This window comes from Polyodon spathula, chromosome 3 (assembly GCF_017654505.1).
Source record: "Polyodon spathula isolate WHYD16114869_AA chromosome 3, ASM1765450v1, whole genome shotgun sequence".
Taxonomy (NCBI): Eukaryota; Metazoa; Chordata; class Actinopteri; order Acipenseriformes; family Polyodontidae; genus Polyodon; species Polyodon spathula.
Window position 1 is genome coordinate 48,499,543 of NC_054536.1, and position 23,121 is coordinate 48,522,663.

The 23,121-nt window shown below is 38.3% G+C and overlaps 1 protein-coding gene across 1 annotated transcript; it reads right to left on the reverse strand.

The window, feature by feature from the left end:
* Window positions 1-13,542: 13,542 nt before the first annotated feature.
* On the reverse strand, window positions 13,543-22,757 carry LOC121313139 (neuritin-like). The gene is made up of 3 exons (XM_041245348.1): window positions 22,524-22,757; window positions 18,287-18,431; window positions 13,543-14,521 (listed from the first exon to the last, which is right to left on the reverse strand). The coding sequence occupies exons 1-3, from the start codon at window positions 22,576-22,578 to the stop codon at window positions 14,293-14,295; spliced, it is 429 nt and encodes a 142-aa protein (XP_041101282.1). The 5' UTR covers window positions 22,579-22,757; the 3' UTR covers window positions 13,543-14,292.
* Window positions 22,758-23,121: the final 364 nt, after the last annotated feature.

Here is a 23,121-nt window from a genome sequence, read left to right on the forward strand (position 1 = left end):
TGCCGTGTCCTGTTTTCTGTTTGTTTAAAACTTTTATTTACAACAAACCAGCGCAAGCAAGCGTCTTCATCATTTAACTTCACTGTCCTGTCTTTGTGTTCATTCCTTCCTGGTTCTGACGTCACCCATTCGGCCGTCTTTGTGACACGTGGTGTCCTGTGTGGGATTTAAGAGTGCTTCCAAGCGTCAGACCAGGAGAGATGTTTTTGTGGAAAAAAAAGATGGAAAAGGACGGCAGAAGGCAGCAGCCACAACACCAGCTTGAGGAAAAGCAGCCCGGGTGTTACTGTTGCGCTGAGCCGGGGCATTCTAGCACCAACTGCACCTGGTACCCCCTCAGACAGCTACCTCAACTATGCCCCATCTGTGGAGGTGAGCACTACGTGGCCCGCTGCCCTGTCCATCAGGAGAGGGAGGAGCAGGGGTCGTCTCAGTCTTCCCCCACCATCAGCTGGGAGTTTTTTTTTTAAAGAACCTCGCAGCAGAGTTATGTCCTGGCTGTGGGGTATATAGGCACACATTAGCCATATGCCCTACACAGTATGGAGAGGAGTAACTGGCCCAGGAGAGGAAGGTGAGGAGAAGGCAGAGAAGAGGAAAGGGGAAGAGGAAGGCAGAGTGTCCACCGCCCAAGTCTCCACCAGCAGAGGAAGAAGGCCTGCTGGTTTTGCCTCCAGAGCCAGAGGGAGAGGAGCCTTCTCCAGTGCCAGAGGGAGAGGAGCCATTGCTGCCATCTCCGACGCCAGAGGGAGAGGTCCCACCGCTGTCTCTAGAGCAGGAGGGAGAGCCGCACCAGTCCCCTGCAAGTGAGGTAGAGCTGCACCAGTCCCCTGCAAGTGAGGGAGAGCCGCACCAGTCCCCTGTGACAAGGGCAGACTACACACCGCTCCCACCTCCGTTGCCAGGAGACTACACACCTCTGCCACCTCCACCGGCAAACACAGAGCAGCAGGAGCTGCCTCTGCCTCCGCCAACTCCATCGGCAGGCGCAGAGCAGCAGGAGCTGTCTCTGCCTCTGCCACCTCCACCAGCAGAGGGTGAGTGCCTGCTGGTATCAATTCTCCCACCAGCAGAGGATGAATGCCTGCTGGTATCAATTCTCCCACCAGCAGAGGATGAATGCCTGCTGGTATCATTTCCCCCACCATCATGAGGAGAGGATAGAAGCTGCCTCTCCCTTCACCAGATGGACCAGGACTAGATGCTGGCGGTCCTCAGCAGCCCTTGCATAGGCTGCTGAGGGAAGCACGGGGAAGAACAGCCCGGCCGCAGTGGCCGAGAAGAGGGCCAACACCCGCACCTCAGCTTGTCCTGACTCCCTGCCTCGCTTCGCCCAAGGATGCCTGCCTCGCTTCGCCCAAGGATGCCTGCCTCGCTTCGCCCAAGGATGCCTGCCTCGCTTCGCCCAAGGATGCCTGCCACGCTTCGCCTGGGGTTGCCTGCCGCTCCACATCGCCTGAGGTTGCCCGCCACTCCGCATCACCTGGGGTTGCCAGCCGCTCCGCATCGCCTGGGGCTGCTTGTTGCTAAAATGCCTTACCTGTAAAATGCAGGTAAAATGTAAAATGTAAAATGTAATAATATGTGAGCAGGAGAAATTGCACTTATTAATTCACGTGCAGTTCACTCCAATTGAATGACTGATTAGCAGTTAAGTCTCAGTACAGCTGTGTAAAAGCAGCATGTTTTCACCGACTCGCGGTTGCGTGTTCGGTGAGTAGGGAACATGAGAGAGAGAGAGAAGTAATATTATTAGTAGCTTATTATCAATTGCTATTGCGTGCTGGTGGGACCAGCATGATACTTGTTAGTCTGTCTATCTGCTCACCGTGTTTGTCTAGTATTGTCCGTTTTGTGTGTCTATTTATTTTGGCGTAAAGTGCCGTGTCCTGTTTTCTGTTTGTTTAAAACTTTTATTTACAATAAACCAGCGCAAGCAAGCATCTTCATCATTTAATTTCATCTGTCCTGTGTTTGTGTTCATTCCTTCCTGGTTCTGACGTCACCCACTCGGCTGTCTTTGTGACAGCGTGGTAGAGAGGTTACCATACCAAGTAATTTTTGTAAGAGATTACCCCAGGTTTAAAAACCTAGTGGAATTCCAGGGGACATTGACTAACCCCGACCAAATCAATAGGGTGGAGAGTGCCACTGCTGAAAGTCTCTTCACCATATTCCCATTTACAGATCCTGGATTGTTTGAAGATCCAAAACCCAATAAAGAATATAAGTCACGTCCACAGAGACGGCTAGAAAAGAAATAGGGTTCTTCAGTAAGTGTTAGTAGGAGAACAAAGGAAAAGCAAGGGCAAATGAGTAGGTACTCAGTGTATGGCCAAGGACATTGTAGATGAAACAGGGGAGGAGATAGTGGAATTACTGGACAGTACAGAAACAGAGAATTGGTTCGATAATTTTCAAACCTCTGCTTGGAATTTTGGAAGGGAACAAGCGCAGGACCCAACCTTAATTCATGTACGGGAGAGGGTAGTAGTGGTAAATGGTGTACCGGTAGAGGGGGCTGTGATAAACTCAAGAGAACATTGTATTGTTAAAAATAACTTGTTATATTGAGTTGTTTTAGTTAATGATACATTGGTGGAACAACCGTTGGTTCCCCAGGCTTATCGGGCATGGTGTTGAAATTAGCACACAGTCACTTATTTGGAGCTCATTTAGGGAGTGAAAAAAACCCTGCAGAGAATTACGCAAAGGTTCTATTGGACAGGGATCCACAAAACAGTAGAAAAGGTTTGTAAATCATACCCAGAGTGTCAGAGAGCTAGCCTCTGACCCCATCTCAGGGCCCCTCTACAATCAGTGCCCATTATTGAAATACCCTTTGAGAGGGTGGCCATGGATTTAATAGGGCCTTTACATATGTTGGCCCAGGGACAAGAGCATGTTCTTGTCATTTTAGATTATGCCACAAGGTATCCAGAGGCCATCCCTTTAAGCAACATGGCATCGGAAACAATAGCGAAAGAATTGATTCAAGTGTACTCTAGAGTCGGGATACCGAAGGAGATTCTGATAGATCAGGGAACGCCCTTTGTGAGCAAATTAAAGAAAGAGTTGTGTGCTTTGTTAAAATTTAAACCAATTAGAACATATGTTTATCATCCTCAAATGGATGGGTTAGTTGAACGTTTTAATAAAACATTAAAATCCATGTTGCGAAAAGTAATTTCAAAAGACGGGAAGGATTGGGATTTGCTATTGCCCTATTTAATGTTTGCTATTCACGTTCAACAAGCGCAAGAACGCCAGGCTAGACAATAAATCATCAAAATTACGACAGTTTAGACAGTGGATCGGTTTATGGTGTTAGTCCCCACCCCAGAAAGTAAGCTGTTTACACATTGGCAAGGGCCACATGAGATTGTCGAGGCAGTAGGTACGGTGAATTATAAATTCCAACAGCCTCATAAACAAAAAAATCTACCACATCAACCTGTTGAAACCATGGGTAGACAGGGAGGTATTAATGATAGAGTGAGAAATTAGTAACCATAAGACGGGTGGTCACAGGACAAGGATAAAACCAGGCAAATAAATATAGGACCGGAATTACAACCTGAACAGGTGCAGGAGGAATTAGTACATAGTAATCAGGATGTACTGTCAACAGTACCTAGTAGGACAGCAGTAATATAGCATGACATTATAACCCCTCCCGGTGTTAAAGTAAAACTCAGGCCATATCGTATTCCCGAAGCAAAAAAGGTACACATAAGAAAGGAGATAACGCTTATGCAAAACTTAGATGTAATTCAAGACTCGCATAGCCCATGGAGTAGTCTAATTGTTATGGTCGCTAAACCAAATAGGACATAGTGTTTTTGTAATGACTTCCGTCATTTAAATAATGTGTCAAAATTTTATGCCTACCCCATGCCAAGGGTAGATGAGCTGATCGAAAGACTAGGGAAAGCTGAGTATCTGACGATGTTTGAGTTTACCAAGGGATACTGGCAAATCCCTTTAACTCCAGAGGCACGAGAAAAAACAGCTTTCGCCATGCCCTGGGGTCTGTTCCAATATAAAGTGATTTGGACTTCACGGAGCACCTGTGTCTTTTCAGCGTTTGATGGACCAGATATTAAGAACCCATTCGGAATACGCGTCCGCTTATATAGATGACATTGTTATTTATTCAGAATAATGGACATATCATTTGGATAAGGTAGAAGCAGTAATTGGTAGGCTAGGAGCAGCAGGGTTGACAGTGAACCTTGAAAAGTGCTTTGTGGGTTTGAGAGAGGCAAAGTATTTGGGATATGTTGTAGGTAGAGGTGTTATTAAGCCACAAATCAGCAAAATAGATGCCATTAAAACCTAACCAACTCCACAAACTAAAAAACAAGTAAGACAGTTTTTAGATTTAGAGGGGTATTATAGGTTTGTCCCTGACTTTTCAGCTATTGACAGATTTAACTAAGAAGTCTGGCCCTAATAAATTATAGTGGAATACAGAGACAGAGGCAGCATTTCAAGAGATTGTAAAAATACACTGTAAAGAACCAGTTTTGGCGGTAGCATATTTTTCAAAACAGTTTATTCTTCAGACGGATGCCTCAGACATTGGGCTAGGGGCGGCCCTGTCGCAGATCAAAGAGGGAGTAGAACACCCCCTATTATACTTAAGTAGGAAAATGTTGCCTAGAGAAAGACAGTATATGGTAGTAGAGAAAGAATGCTTGGCAGTTAAGTAGGCCATAGAATCACTGACATATTACTTGCTGGGTAGGAAGTTTATTTTAGTTACAGACCATGCTCCACTCAAATGGATAAAGGAGAACAAAGAGCGAGAGTAACTAGGTGGTTTCTAACATTACAGCCTTACAAGTTTGAGATTGAACATCGCATTGGGAGTCAGAATGCTAACACTGATGGTTTACGAGGGTACATTGTTGGGGTAATAAGATCACTCCAACCGATAGGTTAGAGCTGGGGAGGAGGATGTGGGATGGGAATGAGGTTTATAAGGGACTAAATACCTACATAGAAGGACCAGAAATTACAGTTCCCAACGACCATCAGGAAACCAGGCAGTGCATGACGGGGAAAGGTGGTGACTTTAAAAGGCTGCTAGGGAGGAGATCCATAACATGGCGGGTGACATTAAAATAGCAGACGAGAATGGGACGCTGCACTCTGCTCGAGTTTGCTATATTGAAGAGTGGTGAGCACTAAGGATTACAAACAAAATATCAAACGAGAATCGGATGCTGTACTCGGGTTGAGTCTGCTATATTGAAGAGTGGTGAGCACTAAGGATTACAAACAAAATATCAGACGAGAATGGGACGCTGCACTCTGCTATACTGAAGAGTGTTGAGCACTAAGGATTACAAACTAAATATCAAACGAGAATCAGACGCTGCACTAGGGTTGAGTTTACAACCTGGTAAAGTGGTGAGCAATAAGGATTACAAACAAAATATCAGACGAGAGCGGGACACTTCAGAATATTATATATATATATATACACACACACACACACACACACACACATACATACATACATGAACATTTATTTTACAAATCAAAACAAGAAAATGTAAATAAATAAACACCTGAACAGACATCGATTTACAACATACGGTACACATTTATAAAACTGAAACGATAGCAATACATTTTTTACAGCAATCAGTTTATTATAAGATGAGCAGAAGCAACTGAACAGGGTAGATAAATAAACTTAGAAAAAAAACATTTTACAGAAGTGCACAGCGCAGGAAGTTAAAAAAAAAAAAAAAAATCAGATTTATGTTTCTTTTTTTCGACAAAAGGGTATTCCTTTACCTTGAGTCTAAGGCTGTTCACAATCAACACAGATAATGCACTTCTCCACGCCGCCTTTCTGCACAGGGCACAGCTGTCCGAAGTTTTATTTTATTGCACTGGGACTGACGCTTGAGGCTCTCAGCGGGGTTGCCAGCTTCAGCTGTGGGTATATGCTTGTCAGTCTCCCTCTCCAAATGCTTCTTGCAAACTTCCTGTGCTAACTGTAAAATATATTCTCTCCTTGGTAAATTCTTCTCTGTGCATTCTTTGTAAAGTACCCAGGAGTTGATGGCTGCTAGGTCCAATACATTGTGAAACACCTGAACAGACCACCGTCGGGAGCCAGCTTTCATGGAATAATTCGGTGGCACCTGTTCCAAAATATCAACTCCATATTTTGTTGCATAATAAAACTGCACAGTCTCTGGTATTTATTTTCACTAGTGCCGATGCTAATCGACTGACCAAAGCAGCACAGCTGGTAAGCAGGTGCCAGCCTTCAAAAGGCTGATTGAAAACAATAGACTGTTTTCATAGACTGTCATTCACTCAGGCAGAGAGTAGAGACTAATCTGATTACAGCTAAACACATTGCGGACTGGTAAATACAAATAAAAAAGTAGAATACCGTTCTGTATAATCAAAATACAATTGTTTTCTGCTTGGCCATCAATGTGACTACTCCCGGAGCTTTTAGGTATAATGTAATATATCTCCTTTATTTCTGCTCTCCCGCGTTTCATGCTTTGTGAGAATATTTAATACATATGGACAGAAAGTTACACAAACGCACAGCCCCATATGTGTTACATGACTGGAGAAAATTGCATTTTAAAACCAAAAACCGCAGCAGGGCTTCTACTGTTAAGGATTCTCATGCATCTGGTCTGAGGCTGCACAAGCCTAAGTGTTCGGCTATCATTAACCATTCATTAGCACCACATTTCATCAGTGAGCTAGTGTCAGATATTGGCGGTGGTCCATTCAACTTTCTTATAGATGAATCAAATGACATTTCTGTGGTCAAGATTTGTGGTGTCGGCATAAGATAGTTTAGTGTGAAACAAAATTTTTCAAGATTTCTAAATGCTGTGGAACGTGAAGATTTCACAGCAAACTGGATAGTTTCACCTCTGAAGAACTGCATTGCAGCATTGGGATTACTGGAATCAGGAAAGATAATGCCTCAGTAATAATAGGGATTAACAATGGTGTGTATATAAAGCTAAAATTCCCCATCTAGTTCTGGTGCGGTGTGTGAGTGTCACAGTTTAGTACTGGCACTCTCCCGTACTTATGAATAGTCACTCCATTAATGTTTTGATTTTTTTTAATTAAGGAGACTTACAATTGGTTCTCCCAAAGTGCTGGAAGGTAAATAACCTACAAGAAGGTATTCACTGTAATTAACGATGGGGCAGAGCCACAGCATTCACAGCTTGGTGGATTTCTGTTGAGCCAGCAGTCATGAGAATCCTGTAGCAGTGGCTTGAACTAAAAACACTGTACGCTGTTGCACGTGAGAATGAGTGCTGTCACATGGCAGTCCAGCTCTAAGGACTCCTTTGTGGTCCACAGATTTTGAAAAGTGCTGTCGGAGGTGCAGACAGTCAACAAAACATTCCAGGTAAATAACGCTGAGCAGACAGAGTTCATTGACGGACTTGTCAGGCTTGTCACATCACTTTGACGCAGTGTAACACTTCCTATGGCATAGGTTAATTTCCTTACAGGTGACATCTGCCCACATCCAGATCCACAACTTGGATATGAGGCGAGAAAGCAATCAGGGAAGAGTGTGCCAGAAGCAGCAGAAGCGGTAATACGAGGGCTCTGTGTTAACTTCATAGTGCTATTGTTACAGGAGATCCGAAATCGTTTGCCAGACAATATCAAAATCTTACACCATTATCTGTTGGTGAAACGCTTCGACATACAAAGAAACCAGTAACGGAGCTGGCAGAAATGTTTGTGATATCAATTAAGATTCAGTGGCTCAACATATGTTAACACACTACATCAGTGGGAGTGTTGAAAAGCTGAAACTGAAAACTGGTGTGAAGTAGAATCCTACAAAGATGCTACAGGTGAGAACCCCTTCAAAGAGCTGTGTAATCTGGCACTTAATGTTATTATTCTGCCACACAAAAATGCAGATGTGGATCGTGTTTTCAGTCAGTTTAATGTGATTAAAAATAAATTAAGAAATCATCTCTCACTATGTACTGTGAACTAAATTCTTCATATTTGATACGGCCTCCACTCATCTGGAAGCAGTCAGTCAAATTCTGAAGCGGAGGAGCTCCATTTAGACGAGGGGGTCCTCCAGGAACTCTTGTAGAAATCATTAAAGTAAGATAAATTAATTCTATTTAACATTACACACAACACTTTGCAATAAGAACACTTGATATAACAATAACACAATCATTAACAATACTTTACCAGACAATAGGCATTTCCTCCAAAACCTTGCAATCCCAGCATCCCTTGTGCCATGCTTGCTACATGACTATCTATTATAGATAGGTGGACAGGCAACCCGATGATATATATATATATAATATATATATATATATATATATATATATATATATATATATATATATATATATATATATATATATATATATATATATATATTGGTGGGCAACGATGCGTACATTGTATATCGATATTGATATTGATAATATCAAAGTCTTCTAGAAATATAATAACACAATTGCAATATCAAACATATACACATAGACGTTATCAGATATTTATATATGAAAAACAATAACTTACTTTAACTTAGTGGTGCTTGCTTCACAATATCCATGGAGAAAAGCATGTCTATACTTCACTGTGCACAGACTTTCTAGGCAATCCAGAAGTAACTGAATCTTCAGCTGCTCTGCGTATAAATGTTGACTCACAAGTATTAAGTACGGTGCCATGATGAATTTTGCATTATTTTGAGATGTGTTTTCATGTTTTAAAAGTACGTCTCATTTATAATACTGAATGTTCACGTTTTAAAAATAGAATAATAATGAGTAAGTAATCACACAGACAAAACGCAATGAACCACTGACATATGCGCATATCTCAAAATAATACTAATAGTGCTTAATGCAGTATACAACTAGCGTTTGGTATCTAAATGCTAAATCAATGGAATAAAATGGTTAAATAATACTTTAGTATATGGTTTTTGCCTTGTATTTTTAGCTCTCTGCGAACATACATGATTTTTTAACATCCTACAATATTGCAATATGGAAGTTATGATTTCAAAAATTCTTAACAAACTGATACAACAAGTGTCACAATTGCCTGCAGCTTTCGTACATCTCGTTATAATATTTGAGAACCCATAATTACATATTCATCTAAGGTTGAACCACAAAGAAAAACTGCAGCAAAGCATTCACTAAAAAGTCACAAATAGCATTGTGCTTGTTTAGTACATTTCACCCTAGACTTCTGACACATTTGCAACTGGTTTGTGACTATTACGACCGCCACAACACTTTAGTACATCTACCCCTATGTGTTGAAACGCATTGTGTTATGTTTGTTTCACTCTGCTGTACTTTGGACCCTTCTCCCAGACATCTCCCGGAACAGATTTTCTCCCGTATATTGTTCAAAAATCTACTGTTAAACCGCCTTAGGTCAGCAAACATTGAATGTCTGCAAAAGTGATGGCCAGTGTTTAGTTACTATAATCCCTGTCTGTACCTTTGGTCAATGATGGTCGTACACTCAAAAATGAAGGTTGGTCGCACACTCAAAAATCTCTTATTCTTTTAGACTTGACCACTAATAATTCAATGCGTATAATTCCTCTTGTATTTTGTTTAAAATCTTTTCTCATATGTGAACACTCCAAAAAATAAAAGGCAGCCCAGGACCGGCGTAGATTTAGGCCACCGTTTACTGTAATGACTCTGGCTAATGCAACCCGCAGCAGCAATCAAGACCTGCCCCACACACACATACGCACACCCTCTCTCCCCTTCCCTACTCTAATGGTGTGACCCGTTCCCTCACAATATAGACAAGACAAGGCAAGACAAACAAACGAGACAGACAATGAATCCAGCAACAGTACCATTACTCAGGTCGTTACATAGCCCCTGCAACCCTACAGGAAGGTCAAAGTCTCGGAAGTATTGACAGTATTGCAAAGACTGAGAAAGAAATCACAAAAGAGAAAACAAAACGAGGGTACCCCAATTTCTTACAAGTATTGGGTCACTAACCCCTGGGAAATAGATAGTGGAAATTCGATATTAGCACATTCACTGCATTCTACCTCTAATAATAGCTCATATCTCTACATACCAACTCTGAAAGGAATGCCATTTCACCCCATGAAAGATGTCATGCCAATGAGAAAGTCCAATGTCAACCTAACTTCCCCAGGGTTAGTGTCTGTGTTGACGAGTTAAGTTATAGCAAAACCAGAGATCCATACTAAAATAAACCAAAGGTTTGATATGCTATTCTCAGATTTCTTTCTTTTTCATTTAGGTTCAACTTGATCAGTTACACTATCATAATGGGGTATTTGGTCGTTGATAGATACATGCAGAAAGTGGTTGATAGATACATGCAGAATGTGGTATAAAGGCTTAAATGCTCAACAGAATAAGAAAAAAAGGAAGCAGTGTATTGTCCAACTCTTTCGACATTTGAAGTCAGTATTGCCACGGAAAAAAACAAACGTATATATATCTATATATATATTATATTATATATTATCTATATCAAGTATATATTATTACCTAATGATATAGGACTAACCAGTTTGTCAGTGTACTCCTACAACTATAATGTCGTATAGTCGTACCCAGCTCGTGAAAAAGGTTTTTTGCCGTTTCACTGGCCGTGATATAGGTATGTGATCTTAGATAAAAAAAAAAACGGCAGACATATTGGAATTTATCGCAATAAATATGACTTGATTTATGTAAATGTTAAACTTTTGGGAAACCGAAGTGTACACAAGATATTAAATGAATCTGAACCGGACACCAATGATTAATTAAAGTAGTGAAGACGAAAAAAGCAAAAGTATTCAAATAAATTCAAAACTCGCCATTCTGATCGCTCAGTTCCTTCTCCCTGAACTACGGCGTTTCCCTATCCGATTATGAATATAAAATAAATATTTCTTAAACTTTCAACATTTCACAAAATATTTGGGTCCTCGTCTTAAAAGAGATTTTGGGGTTAAAAAATGTTTTGTTGCCGTTGCTTCGGTTTGCCTGCTGCCGCCACTGGACCCACCCCGTTCACAGCTGTGTGATCTGATGCTGAACATTCATAAATTCATCTCGACAGTTCCTGCCATACCTTTTAGGTGTGTCCAGGTACGATGGTATCATGTTTTCTGCTGTGCCCTGCATTATTTTAAATTATTTCTTAACACTGGTCCAGTAGTTCTCCACGTTACCAAGCTGTAAATTGCAGCGAGTTTGATAAGTAACCGGGTATTCCATGCAAATAACGTCTTTCGGTTGATCCATTTTCTAAGTGCAGTAAGGCACTTCAGGGTGTGGAATATACACAAATATCCCCACACCCTGTCGTGCCTTATTGCTTACACACACACACACACACACACACACACACACACAATGAATCGGATGGAGATTTCTTTCTATTCACATGCTGTTTAAAAATATCAAAAATGCATGTTGGATATTCTGTCTTAAGCTATAGTCTTCAATGAACAACTCATCTAATTAAAAGTGACACTAGCTCACTGTAGAGGTGGCAGTTTAGGAATAATAAGAAACTAATGTATAGCAGCCTACGTGTTCAGTACATGACCCACCTTGTTATGTTAGTTTTATATCAAAAGAACAAAGCGTTCCATCAATGTTCAGCACAGTTGTTTAGAACTGAGAGAAAAGAAACCGTCAGAAATCAGGAAAATGTTGTCTAATAAGTTTAATACTAGTTTAGACTAATCAGAAATTTCAGTAGCCTATTATTATTATTATTATATTATTATTATTATTATTATATTATTATTATTATTATTATTATTATTGTTGTTGTTGTTGTTGTTGTTGTTGTTATAGCTTTTAATATGGTCAATCTGATTGAAGGTGGCTTTTATCACCCCCAAACCCCAACCCACAAACAACAACATTTAAACAATAATTTCAAAACTGACATGGTTTTCAGTGGAATGATGAACACATCTAGTGAAGAAACAGATACATGTCAATTAGAGTCACATCTGCACGTTATTCCTGTTAGAATCAAATAGACTGGCAAAATTTCCCTAGTTTCTTATGGTTAAGTAATGGTTAAGACTATCAAGAATCGACCAATTTTTATATATATATATATATATATATATATATATATTACACAAACACACATAGATGTAGATATGTTATTTGTTATTCAACAATTTTTTCGTGTTTTACAAGTGGCGTGATTTCATGCCCGATGTAACGTAATCATATCACTTTAAACAAAGAACCATACGAGATTTAATCACCATTTACTACATGTTTTAATACATCCCAAAATTGGTAAAGGCAACCTGCTTTATTTTTTAAATAAACACAATAGATTGTTTAGGATGCTCTATATTTCCAGTTTTTGGAAGTATCGAGGCCAACATACTTCAGTTAGACTCATCGACAATCTGGCAATCTGGGTTGTAAATGATTTAAAAATCGTAAGTGGAAGAAAACCTTTGCCTTTTTTATAATTCACTACAAGACAAACGTTAACAATATAATTATATAATAGTATTCATACATGGTTATGATTTTCTATTCCATCCTCGAGGATGTATGCTATATATCACAACACCTGTTAAGGAATACTGCAGGGAAATGCATATTAATCGGCAAGATACCGGGGTTGATTTATGAATGGATATGTTTACTATTGCTTACACATTGCATTTAAACTGTGGCTCCTGAAAAAAATAGCCTACATTGAATGCAGTCTATTTGTTTCGTACATAAAATAATTTTGGGGTTAGCCCTTATTGTTTTCAACTCACCCTCCTTCAGATAAAGATGAAGGTGTCTGTTTCCCTTTCATCCCACATTCTGACAAACACATCCGTGCGCTAAAAATAGAAACACGCTATGGCAGCCAGTGTTGCCAAATCAATAGAAGGCGTCTCTCTGCCATTTGAGTTGAGCTGTCTTATTAATTATGTTAATCTGATCTCAGCAAAGGGAGTTTCGTGTTTATGCTGCGCAACGTCAAGTGGAAGGCGATTTCTGTCAAATAAACGAAGTCTCCTTTATTGCAGAGAGCAAGTGCTTTATAATCCTGAGCCTTATACTTATTGTGCCTTAGACATTCAATTAATGCATTTTGTTTTAATTAATACCATTATTTTATTCTATAGCTGACCATTTCCTTTTTGCAAACGTATGGAGAAGTATATATATATATATAGAATATCTAATATATATATATATATATATATATATATATATATATATATATATATATATTATTTGTATTAAAATTGGTGTAGGCTATATGTATTCTTAATATACAGAGGGTAAAGACCAAAAACTTTCCTTGTCTCCCAAAAGAACAACAGACACTTTATTTTCAAACAATAACTGATGATTTATTTAATAACTTTTTAAAACGTTGTTTACTTTATAGCAATGAAGATATAATATTTTATCTTGTTTTAAAATCTGTTATTTAGAATTTTCCCCAATACACACACACACACACACACACACACACACACACACACACACACACACACACACACTTTTTTATAGATTATATATAGCGCCCCTTTGTAGTCTATACTTTTGAATACTCTTCAGGTATTATATGCAACATCCCCAGAAACAAACAAACGAACAAACAGAAAATACAATTAAAACTAAAGGCAGTGAAACGTGGTCATATACCTTGGCAACATCAAATAAAACTAACGTGTTCACTCCTTCCAACTGTAATCCGGCATATTAGCACGTGTTCACATGCTACTGTACGTTTTAATGTGGAGACCACTTTTATCGTAATGATGGGGCACACAGTGGCGGTTGAACGGATCAGCAGCAGCAGTTCTCTGGAATCGCACGTGGACTTTATTCTCACAGTTTCCCTTCAATCGTTTCTTCTCGTTTTCCTTGTAATACTTTTTATAAGGTTCCATCTTGTATTAATGGCCAAGGCCTTTCCTGAGTTTATTTGAAGGTGGTGCAAGTTGATTTATTGTCGAAGCGACGGGGTAAAGCTGACGTCCCTTGTTTTGGCAGATGCTCAGCATTTTGTTTGGTAATACATCTGACAATGAAAAAAATCACAAGGCGAAGATCAAACGTTTCCAACTATTCAAAACAATCGAGGTTTTCAGCGTCACGAGTAAATCACAACGTCCTCAGTAATGATGGAGGTATTAGCATATACATCCATTATGATGTAGATGCTGTGATTTCGATCGCTAGATGTATTTTGTCGTTATTTATGTTTTGGGGTTTTTTGTTGTTGTTTGTTTTAGAAAGCAAGCCATGTCACTAGAGCAGAGAGTGCTATAAGAATAACAGTGAAGCAGTGACGATGAGTAGATTTGGCTGCTCCGTTGCCCCGTCCACACAGTTCAAACAAGCTACCCCGAAATTCGAGTTTTTTGGACTCCTTTTTCAGTTTTTCCCAAAGATCCGTCGCTCCTTCTTGGCAATCTGCAAGCGCAGTGGTAGCGCAGACGTGGAACTCATCCCAATATCTGCAAATTGGGGGGGGACGGGGGGGGGACGGGGACGGGGACACGACAATAATGATATACTTGTACAGCAGTAATGGGCTCGTGCAGTTTCACAGAACATTAATAATTCATAAATCCAATTTCTATTGCATATTCATTCTTGCAGCATCATGTAATCAAACACACTGATAAATAATTTAGCCCTTCATTAACGCACAGATTCACTGGTTTAAATGCTCCCTTTTCCATCCTTTAACCATTTTTTAAATAAAACGAATACTCGAATTTGAAATGCCGTATTATGGATCTACTGGATCATATTTAGATTCCGTTAAAATCCTGTGTTGTTCAGTATACCACAGATATACGCCTACTGCATGGGAGTGGTTCTTTATGGTTTTAACAAAATAAAGGTTCCATAAGAGGCATTTCCTGTAAATGACGCTTATAGCGCAGGCTTAAGCTACAGTGTCCTCTACTAGATGCTTTTGAGCAGGTACATTTACCAAACAAATATATAGTAAGAGCATAAAAAAGTTGTTCTAAAAATAGAGTAAAATTGACCTATAAATGATCGACGTATGTTTAGCAATTACATAGTGTCCGTGTCAAGTTTTAGGTGCCATTATTTAATCTAGACAGGGCCCACCTTTCACCTCCTATAAAAATGCATAAACAAATGTGATAAAATAAAATTAAAAGCAGACCTGTGTAAAATGTTATTTATTTATTTGTAACTATTGGGGCATATCAGTAGCAGCTATATCAAGCAAAGGGTTTGAGCTGCATAATGAATTTCAGGATTTCAATGACACGAAGTCGACCCTCCTTAAGGGAAGGCGTCCCTGGTTCTTGCCAACCCTGCAAGCTTGAATTTACGGTACTTTAAACTGGTTGCAGACGCCAATGTTTAATACATTTGTAATAAATAATGAGATGTCGAGGTGCCAGTGCGTCTGAGTGTGCCTCTGCTGCAGTATTTCTGCTGTAATTGCATCACCCCAAGGAAAACTAAACCATTCTCAATCTGCTCTCCTTCACACCACAAGGCAGGGGTTGGGGGGGGGGGGGGGGGGGGGGCGCTCTGCAGAGGGGACCCATTTGCAAACGTGACCCTGGGAGTTAACCCATTAAATGTCCAACAAACAGGTTGTTGTATGTATTTGAATATACAAACAGGCACTTACACCTTTGTCCGTGATTAAGCAGTCTGTAATTCGTCAATTTATAGCGACTAAACAAAGATTCTTTGTTTCTAATTTGTATTAAAATTTTATGTTTTTCAATTTTTAAAATCGTAATTTTTAGTCAGTTTCAAAGGCTGCGCCGCGGCACTTCAAGTGTGGGGTTGTGTGTGTGTGTGGGGGGGGGGGGGGGGGGGGGGGCATAGATTTTTTTCATCGTATATATAGGATGATGTGATACATTGTGTTACACAATTTTTGTTCCTGGGTAGTAAGTGTTATTTCCTAATTGCTTATGCCTCAAAAGTATAGAACATGGCTATTATTCCCCACAAACTTTGCTTTTGTGACCAGGACAGTGATATTTCAAAATATCACTATTTCCAATGGGAAAACGGGCAAATGTGTGTCTTTTCGTTCACATAAAGTCAGAAAAAAAACAACATATGAATCCAAATTAACATGCATTTATACTAAAGTAATACAAAAATGAAAATAAAAATAATAGCCATTTTCTATACTTTCGAGGCATAAGCAATTAGGAAATAACACTTACTACCCAGGAACAAAAAAAAAAAAAAATTGTTACACGGTGCTATCAGCATATTTAAGGTGATACGGCTGGATAATAAATTCTGGTTTCAATTTATTTTAACAATTCCTGCTTTAAAATAGTATGTTGAGAAGCTTTATATTGAATTTATTACAATTACATTTTAAGCAACTTACCCAGTGAAAGTTAATATAATATAACGACAAGTATTTTAAATGGGAGATTTAAATAATATCGTAGAGAGGTTACTCACTACAATACTTAACATGGTTATTTGGAACACAATAGAATGCAAGCGAAAACACTTTCCAAAGAAATCCTGTCTGTATTTCTCTGTGCAAATTCCGATTCAATATTTGTCAGACGGTGGGGGGGTTCTTATAGCTATACCCACACATGAAGTCTGTTTTGTGTCATTGTTTATCCTACTTTATTTCAGGCGACGAAGAGATGAAAAGCACCTTTCTGCGGTGCTGCGGTCTCCGGTATTGTGCAATACAGGCGGAGCAGTTTGTGAACTTCTGGAAGTAATCTTCTAGCCACTGGCACTACAGTCATTGCATTGGAGATGGATCGGATGCTTGTCATCTTTTTAATTTCGTTTTCCCCTTTCCCTCATAAGCTATCAGAATCAAAGTCATTAAAATAGGTTTTCAAAGTTATTGTTGAAAACGTTGTGGATTGTCAATTTATCCAGTTTCCCAGCGTGAGATTTGTTTGAAAATATATCTTGCGCGGTGTTGTGTTGGGGGAGGGGAGAGGGGGGCTGAACAGAGACGTCACTGCCAGGGACCGTATATTTTTGTAGAGCATTTTATTTTTTTTTCATTTACCTGCTTTAAAGTGGTCGGGTCGTGGCATTTAAACATCTTAATGTTTAATATGATGAAATCCTCGGGTTTATTTTAATAAATATCATAATACAAATAAGTTAATAAATACTAAGGTGTGTTCAAAATCTGATGCATTAGATGTATGTTTTGTTTAATATTTGTTTTTACAGTGGAAGGTTATGTAATGAGCATGTTATAGGAGCGTGTGAATCTTATGACTTGTGAACGACGTGTTAGGTTCACTTGAAACAAATCAATGCCCTACACATTCCTAAGTGTAGGAATGAAACATGCACAATTGCACATTGTTATTAAAATATTCCACAGAACAACGAAAACACCTTCCTAATCTGAGCATATTTACTTATGAACACACAATGGCATTCGCTGCAGTGGGTGCATGATTTTCAGTAAATTGCACAATGCATTTCACTGTGTGGGGTGGGGGCAGGGTCATTTAAAGCTGTTCCAATATGGACAGCAATTACTTACCATTGGTCTGGTACTCGCTTTTCCATGTGCATGAATGTGTTGATGTTGCACCCAATATCTCAATAATGGAGTATCGATCCCAGCTTGCTTTTTATTATTTATGTATTTATTTATTTATTCTCAGCTTGATAGAGAAGATGATAATAGACGTTTTTAGTAGGTGCTTTACCTAAGCAATGATACCGCCATAACAACATTTTGACAAATATTACTCAGATATTTAAGTTGAATTTGAAGTCTATTTCCTAGCCACTGTACACAATAACCGATGTAGCATGTCCCATGTTTGTCATATATTTATGCATTTATTGCAGAAATCAAGCATGGTTTCTTATACTGTATAACAAGAATACTATATTTTTATTGCACGCTATATTTTAAGGCGGTTGTATTGAGTTTAATCGCACCCCATCGACCCTATGTATATTTGTCTGTCACACATGTCAGACTGCAAATTAGCAGAGCACTACACCAGATCAAACTAACCATGAAGAGGTCGACTAACCTCTGGATGTAAAACAGGTCTATTGCATTACAATTAACGAATGTACATTTTCCTATGGCACATTAATACATGGCGCGATGCCGAGAATGAATGCAGATCTGGGTTTAATACCATCTGTCTCTGTATTTTATGTGCCTGTGAATGCAGCACTACCCTCATCTCACATTTTACAATGTACACAGTGAGCATTTGCAAGGCTTTGGTAAAATCTCGGCTTACGTGCAGATCGTCTGTAGTTTCTTTTTATCGTCCAGCTCTTGTGGGTAGGTTGCCATATTCTCTCCCAGTCTGAGCAAACAATCTGAGAACCCTTTAAACACCGTATCACATTTCCCAGCTGCTTTCACTGTCTGTAGCAGGTAGACTGTGGAAATATCAAAACAAAACAAAACAAAATAATTAAAAAAAATAGTAATTGATAGCCTATATAACACGTTGGACAAAATGACTGTAATGGTTAAAATATTCGTATGTTTGCACTGAAACGAAGCTTAACTGTTTTAATTGTGTTGGAATGTTCGCCGCCTATTATTTTGCTGTATCATATGATTTCGTTCAGTGGAATTTCGCAAAGTAACTGTTTCGATATTTTAATAGAATGCTAATTAAGGTCTCAGAAATTAAAATGTTGCTTAAATATTGCCATTGAAATGTTGATTATTCTGTAAAAAAAAAAAAAAAAAAAAAAAAGTCACACACCCGTTTTGCAGTCCCATCTTCTTTGTCTGATTCACAGAAAAGGGATTACTGGTTTCCAATGGAGCTGTTCGTCCCTTGCGAAATATGACTAACAGTTAATTACAGAACCCTCCAATGTACTCCATTTAATGACCGAGAACACAACCCGGTATAGTTTAATGTATTATTCCCCAATTTTACTGTATTTGCATGTCTAAATCAAAGATTAAACTCAACATAATTCATCTATTTATTTAGACCTACATTTGAGATTTTTCTGTTATTTATGAAAAAAGCACATAACACAATCGAGTCTGAAAACGGACAAAAGTATAAGTATTTGAATATATACATTAAAATACAGTTTTATAATCAAATTAATAGTCCCTGCATGTAATAAGAAATCCTGTATTTGTGGACTGTAAATAAAAATTACCACTAAAATGTATTTATTTCCTTCAAATATGTTTCATTCGTAAACATTTCTTTTGGGGGGATATAGTTATAGTATTCTATATAAAATACCAAATTATTCATCGTTAGAAACAACAGTTATACATGTAGACAAATACTGTAGAAAGCATTGATCTGAGGCAAGTGGAATTGATACCTACAGGTAAAGCACAGCGATTTCTTTAACCTTACCTGAACTCATTTTTCATATCGAAACGTTGATCGCCCGCATATGCTTTGTTTCCTCTCGCTCTCCATTTGTTGAGCAGAGGTGAGTCAATTGATTTGATTGTAACAATTCAATTAGATTTATGGGTGAGTGGCTGGAGTTTGCTAAGGGAACCGTGTACATGTTATTTAACTCCATCAATCCTCGTGTAAGTGAAGTGAATTAGACTCGTGCTTGGTATGCGTGATCAATAAGTTGATTCTGTTTATAGATCAAGGAAGAAAAGATACCAAACATACCCGTTATTTAACTGTATCTCTCATTATAGGTGATTTTTTTCATATAGGCTTACCTGTGTGACATAATCCTGTTTTTTATTTATATCATGCATCAATTTCTCTCTCTCTCTCTCTCTCTCTCTCTCTCTCTCTCTCTCTCTCTCTCTCTGTTTTTTTTTTTATAGAGTCATAAATAATACAAATAAGGCTTTGTTTCCCAGCATGCGTAAATGTTAGGTGGGACATAAACCTTTCGCCTCCATTAATGGAAGTGTAACATGTGATATTGTAACTTCAAGCTATCGCTTGTCAACAAGAACATGCAGTGACGGCACTGTGAGTTTGCTTCCTTGAAACATCATTTTTCACCAATGATGCTATTTCCGCCTATATTTTGAGTTTCTGAACACATATCAAGCAAAAACATGGCTAAAAATAAGTAACCATCTGCCATTCACTGCTTTTGAGTCATCCTGCTTGATCAAGCCATAAAACCAGTGGTCACCGCAGGGTGCTGCAATATTTTTAGATGCTTTTGTGAACTCTACTCGTTCTGCTAATTTGTACGATTCATATCAGTGCAGAATTACAGTTTCGGTTTACTACACGAAAATATTTTAAACACAATAAAACATATTAAACGTACTAAATGTTACTTATTGTAATACACAGTATAGCTTAAACGGCTGGATCTTACTGCCACCCGCATTTTATGTTATGAACAATAGCTCATATTCAACAACACAATGTGCTACTATGTCGCGCGTGGGGTCTTTAAATGCAGAATATAATCATTTGCTAAGATTTTAATGACGCAGATCCAGCTAATGTTCAAAAATCATGAACAAAACACCACTGATTTCGTGTTTCTAGTTTAGACAAGCATCATTCCTATTGTGATCAACACAAATTGTAGAAACTTGAGAATCCAAAAATATGTTGATAGCAAGACCAAGCGCTTTAGACCCACTATTAAGAATACAGCGCTCTCCCAGATAAAGGCGAAATTATTTCCAATTCAACGCGGTTCACTGTATATTAAACCATGTTAATATACCAAACATGCTGGTACTCAGCCATGTCGGAAAGCTTGCAGTTGACGAACTTCAAAATGGATAAACAATTGAAATTATACTTGGCTGACAAAAAAACAAAAAAAAAAACAAAACAAAAAAAACAAAAACAAAACAAAACAAAACAAAACAAAAAAAAAAAAAAACAAAACAAAACAAAAAAAAAAAAACACAATTAGCTATATACCTGGCACTAAATGATTCACGTAAGGTTTTCTGAGTCTGCAATTAGACAGATTCCACCGAGAGCATAAGCTATTACAATAATACTCTACAACATACAACATATTAATCAACACAGAAGATCACACATGTTGAAAAGATTGGTCCATGGGCAGGATATGCACATTAAGTTGTAATCTTACGCAATCGTTGTTACAGTAAAACAACAAAGGCGGACCTATACATTCAAATTATACTGGAATGCAGTAGCCTCTGGTTTGTTGAGAAGAAACTGCAGCTTTAAATCCTTAGGTTTTAAAATTCATGATATTAAAAAAAGAAAATATATAGATATAATCAAGACCATGCGTTCACCTGTAAACAAGCTAAATCCTTACCTGCAAGATAAACTCAACAGGGAAGGAATACATTTTTATGTTTGTTTTTAGACTAATTAGGCTATTTATTATGCTATTTACACACTTTAGTAGAACTATCAAGGTTAATTTATCATTCACGCTACAAATTAAAGGTTGGCTTTCACACTTATCATTGGCACTGTCATCCTTTTCCGTATTTTCAGTTGACTGTTCTATAGCATGCTCTAAAATTTAAACGACAAAAATAAATCTCTAATAAACCGAATGCTTGAGATTTCAATTTCAGTGTGGTGTTTTTCTAGCCGCTTATTCCAAAGGGATTTGTATCTGAAACAAACCATTCGTTGCCATTATTCCTCACGAAAAAAAATTCTTATTGACGGGTCTCACCCGTTTTCGTTTTAGTTTTAGCTAAACAAATATGACGCTACGTGGGCGTCCAATGCAACGTGTTTAGGGATATGCTGCATTTTGCACAGCATACATTAGTAAAATAAATGGTCACATTAAAGCGACAGACAATATTACAATGATTCTGGTTATTTGCTACATTTTAGCCACGGAGTCTGTACGCTAATGGTTTGTTTAATCATTACTTCGATGGATTTGTGTGAATTATTTACATAAGTCTGTTCCTCTGGTATTTGCACTGATGATGCGAATGCAGTGAGCTACTTTCCATTTGTAATATTTATAAATACAGTTTAACCATAGCTATCATGTATTAGAATAATTATCTTGTACATACCGGTCGCAGCTGTAACATATCCCTGCTGCCAAAATGAATCGAAGTTTAAAACAGAACATATTAAGCTTGCGTGAATCTTATTATAAGTAGGAGTTTTGTCAGTGTGTAAAATTTGTCTGAGGCATGTCGCATCATAAATACAAGTGTGTCTTTAAATACTGAATGTAGCCAGTTATCTTGCTGAAACTGACATGGTGACGATTCTGTGTATCCAACCAACCAATCATTAAAATATTCTATTAACCTTTTAGAACTATGGTTTACAATAACATGCCATTGAATTCGTGTCAATAACTAGCTGCTTCCAGTACCGGTAATTAGCCTACTTAAAATTACGTCTTTTCATAGTTTTTATTTTATTTTATTTGTATTATTATTATTACAGTTCAGGAACACACTATTACAATTTACAATTACATAAAAAAAAAAAAAAAATTGTTCGCAGCATGGTTTTGAACATACGCAGTAGTTAGTGCTGAAAACTGTATTATGGTCCATGCATAGAGCATACTTACCTAGTTGTACTGCCAGAATCAGTGAAATATATCTGCCGTTCAACGTAAGTCCCATCCTACATTTAGTAATACCATTTGAGTATGCAGATCTTAAATACTTTACAGGAATTTTTAAAGCAAATGCTGCACACGAGACATTGCCAACAACTTCCAGCAGTAAATATTTTACAGTCACACAGAGAGAGAGAAGGCAAGTAGAGTGAAATGGTGCACCCCATTTGATAAAGGCGAGGATGTTCTGTCTCACGCCCACATTCATTCATTGACGTAGGAATGACATTGAATTATTTTTTTCCTTCTTTTTTTACTCGCTAGATACGCACGTCACATGAGTTATCCAGATCTAGGTCATTAATGTGCAAATAAACCAAAATCTCCACATCCGTTGAAATCCCGGTCCCCAGGGCACACGACGCTTGACCCTTCACTGGTCACAGCCTCGCTCAGTATCTGCCGATGAAAGGTGGCTTTCTATATATCTCTCTATCTCTCTATATAGATAGATAAAGATAGACAGACAGATAGATAGATAGATAGATAGATAAATAGATAGATATATTTTTTATTTTAAAATATCATTTATTGCAATCAATTAATA

Excerpts from the sequence above, each read along its gene's own strand:
- LOC121313139 (XM_041245348.1), bottom strand. The coding sequence starts at position 22,578 with ATGGGACTTACGTTGAACGGCAGATATATTTCACTGATTCTGGCAGTA. Across the intron at positions 18,432-22,523 it reads GATTCTGGCAGTACAACTAG|TCTACCTGCTACAGACAGTG; the intron begins GTAAGTATGCTC and ends ATATTTCCACAG. Across the intron at positions 14,522-18,286 it reads AAACTACAGACGATCTGCAC|ATATTGGGATGAGTTCCACG; the intron begins GTAAGCCGAGAT and ends CCCAATTTGCAG.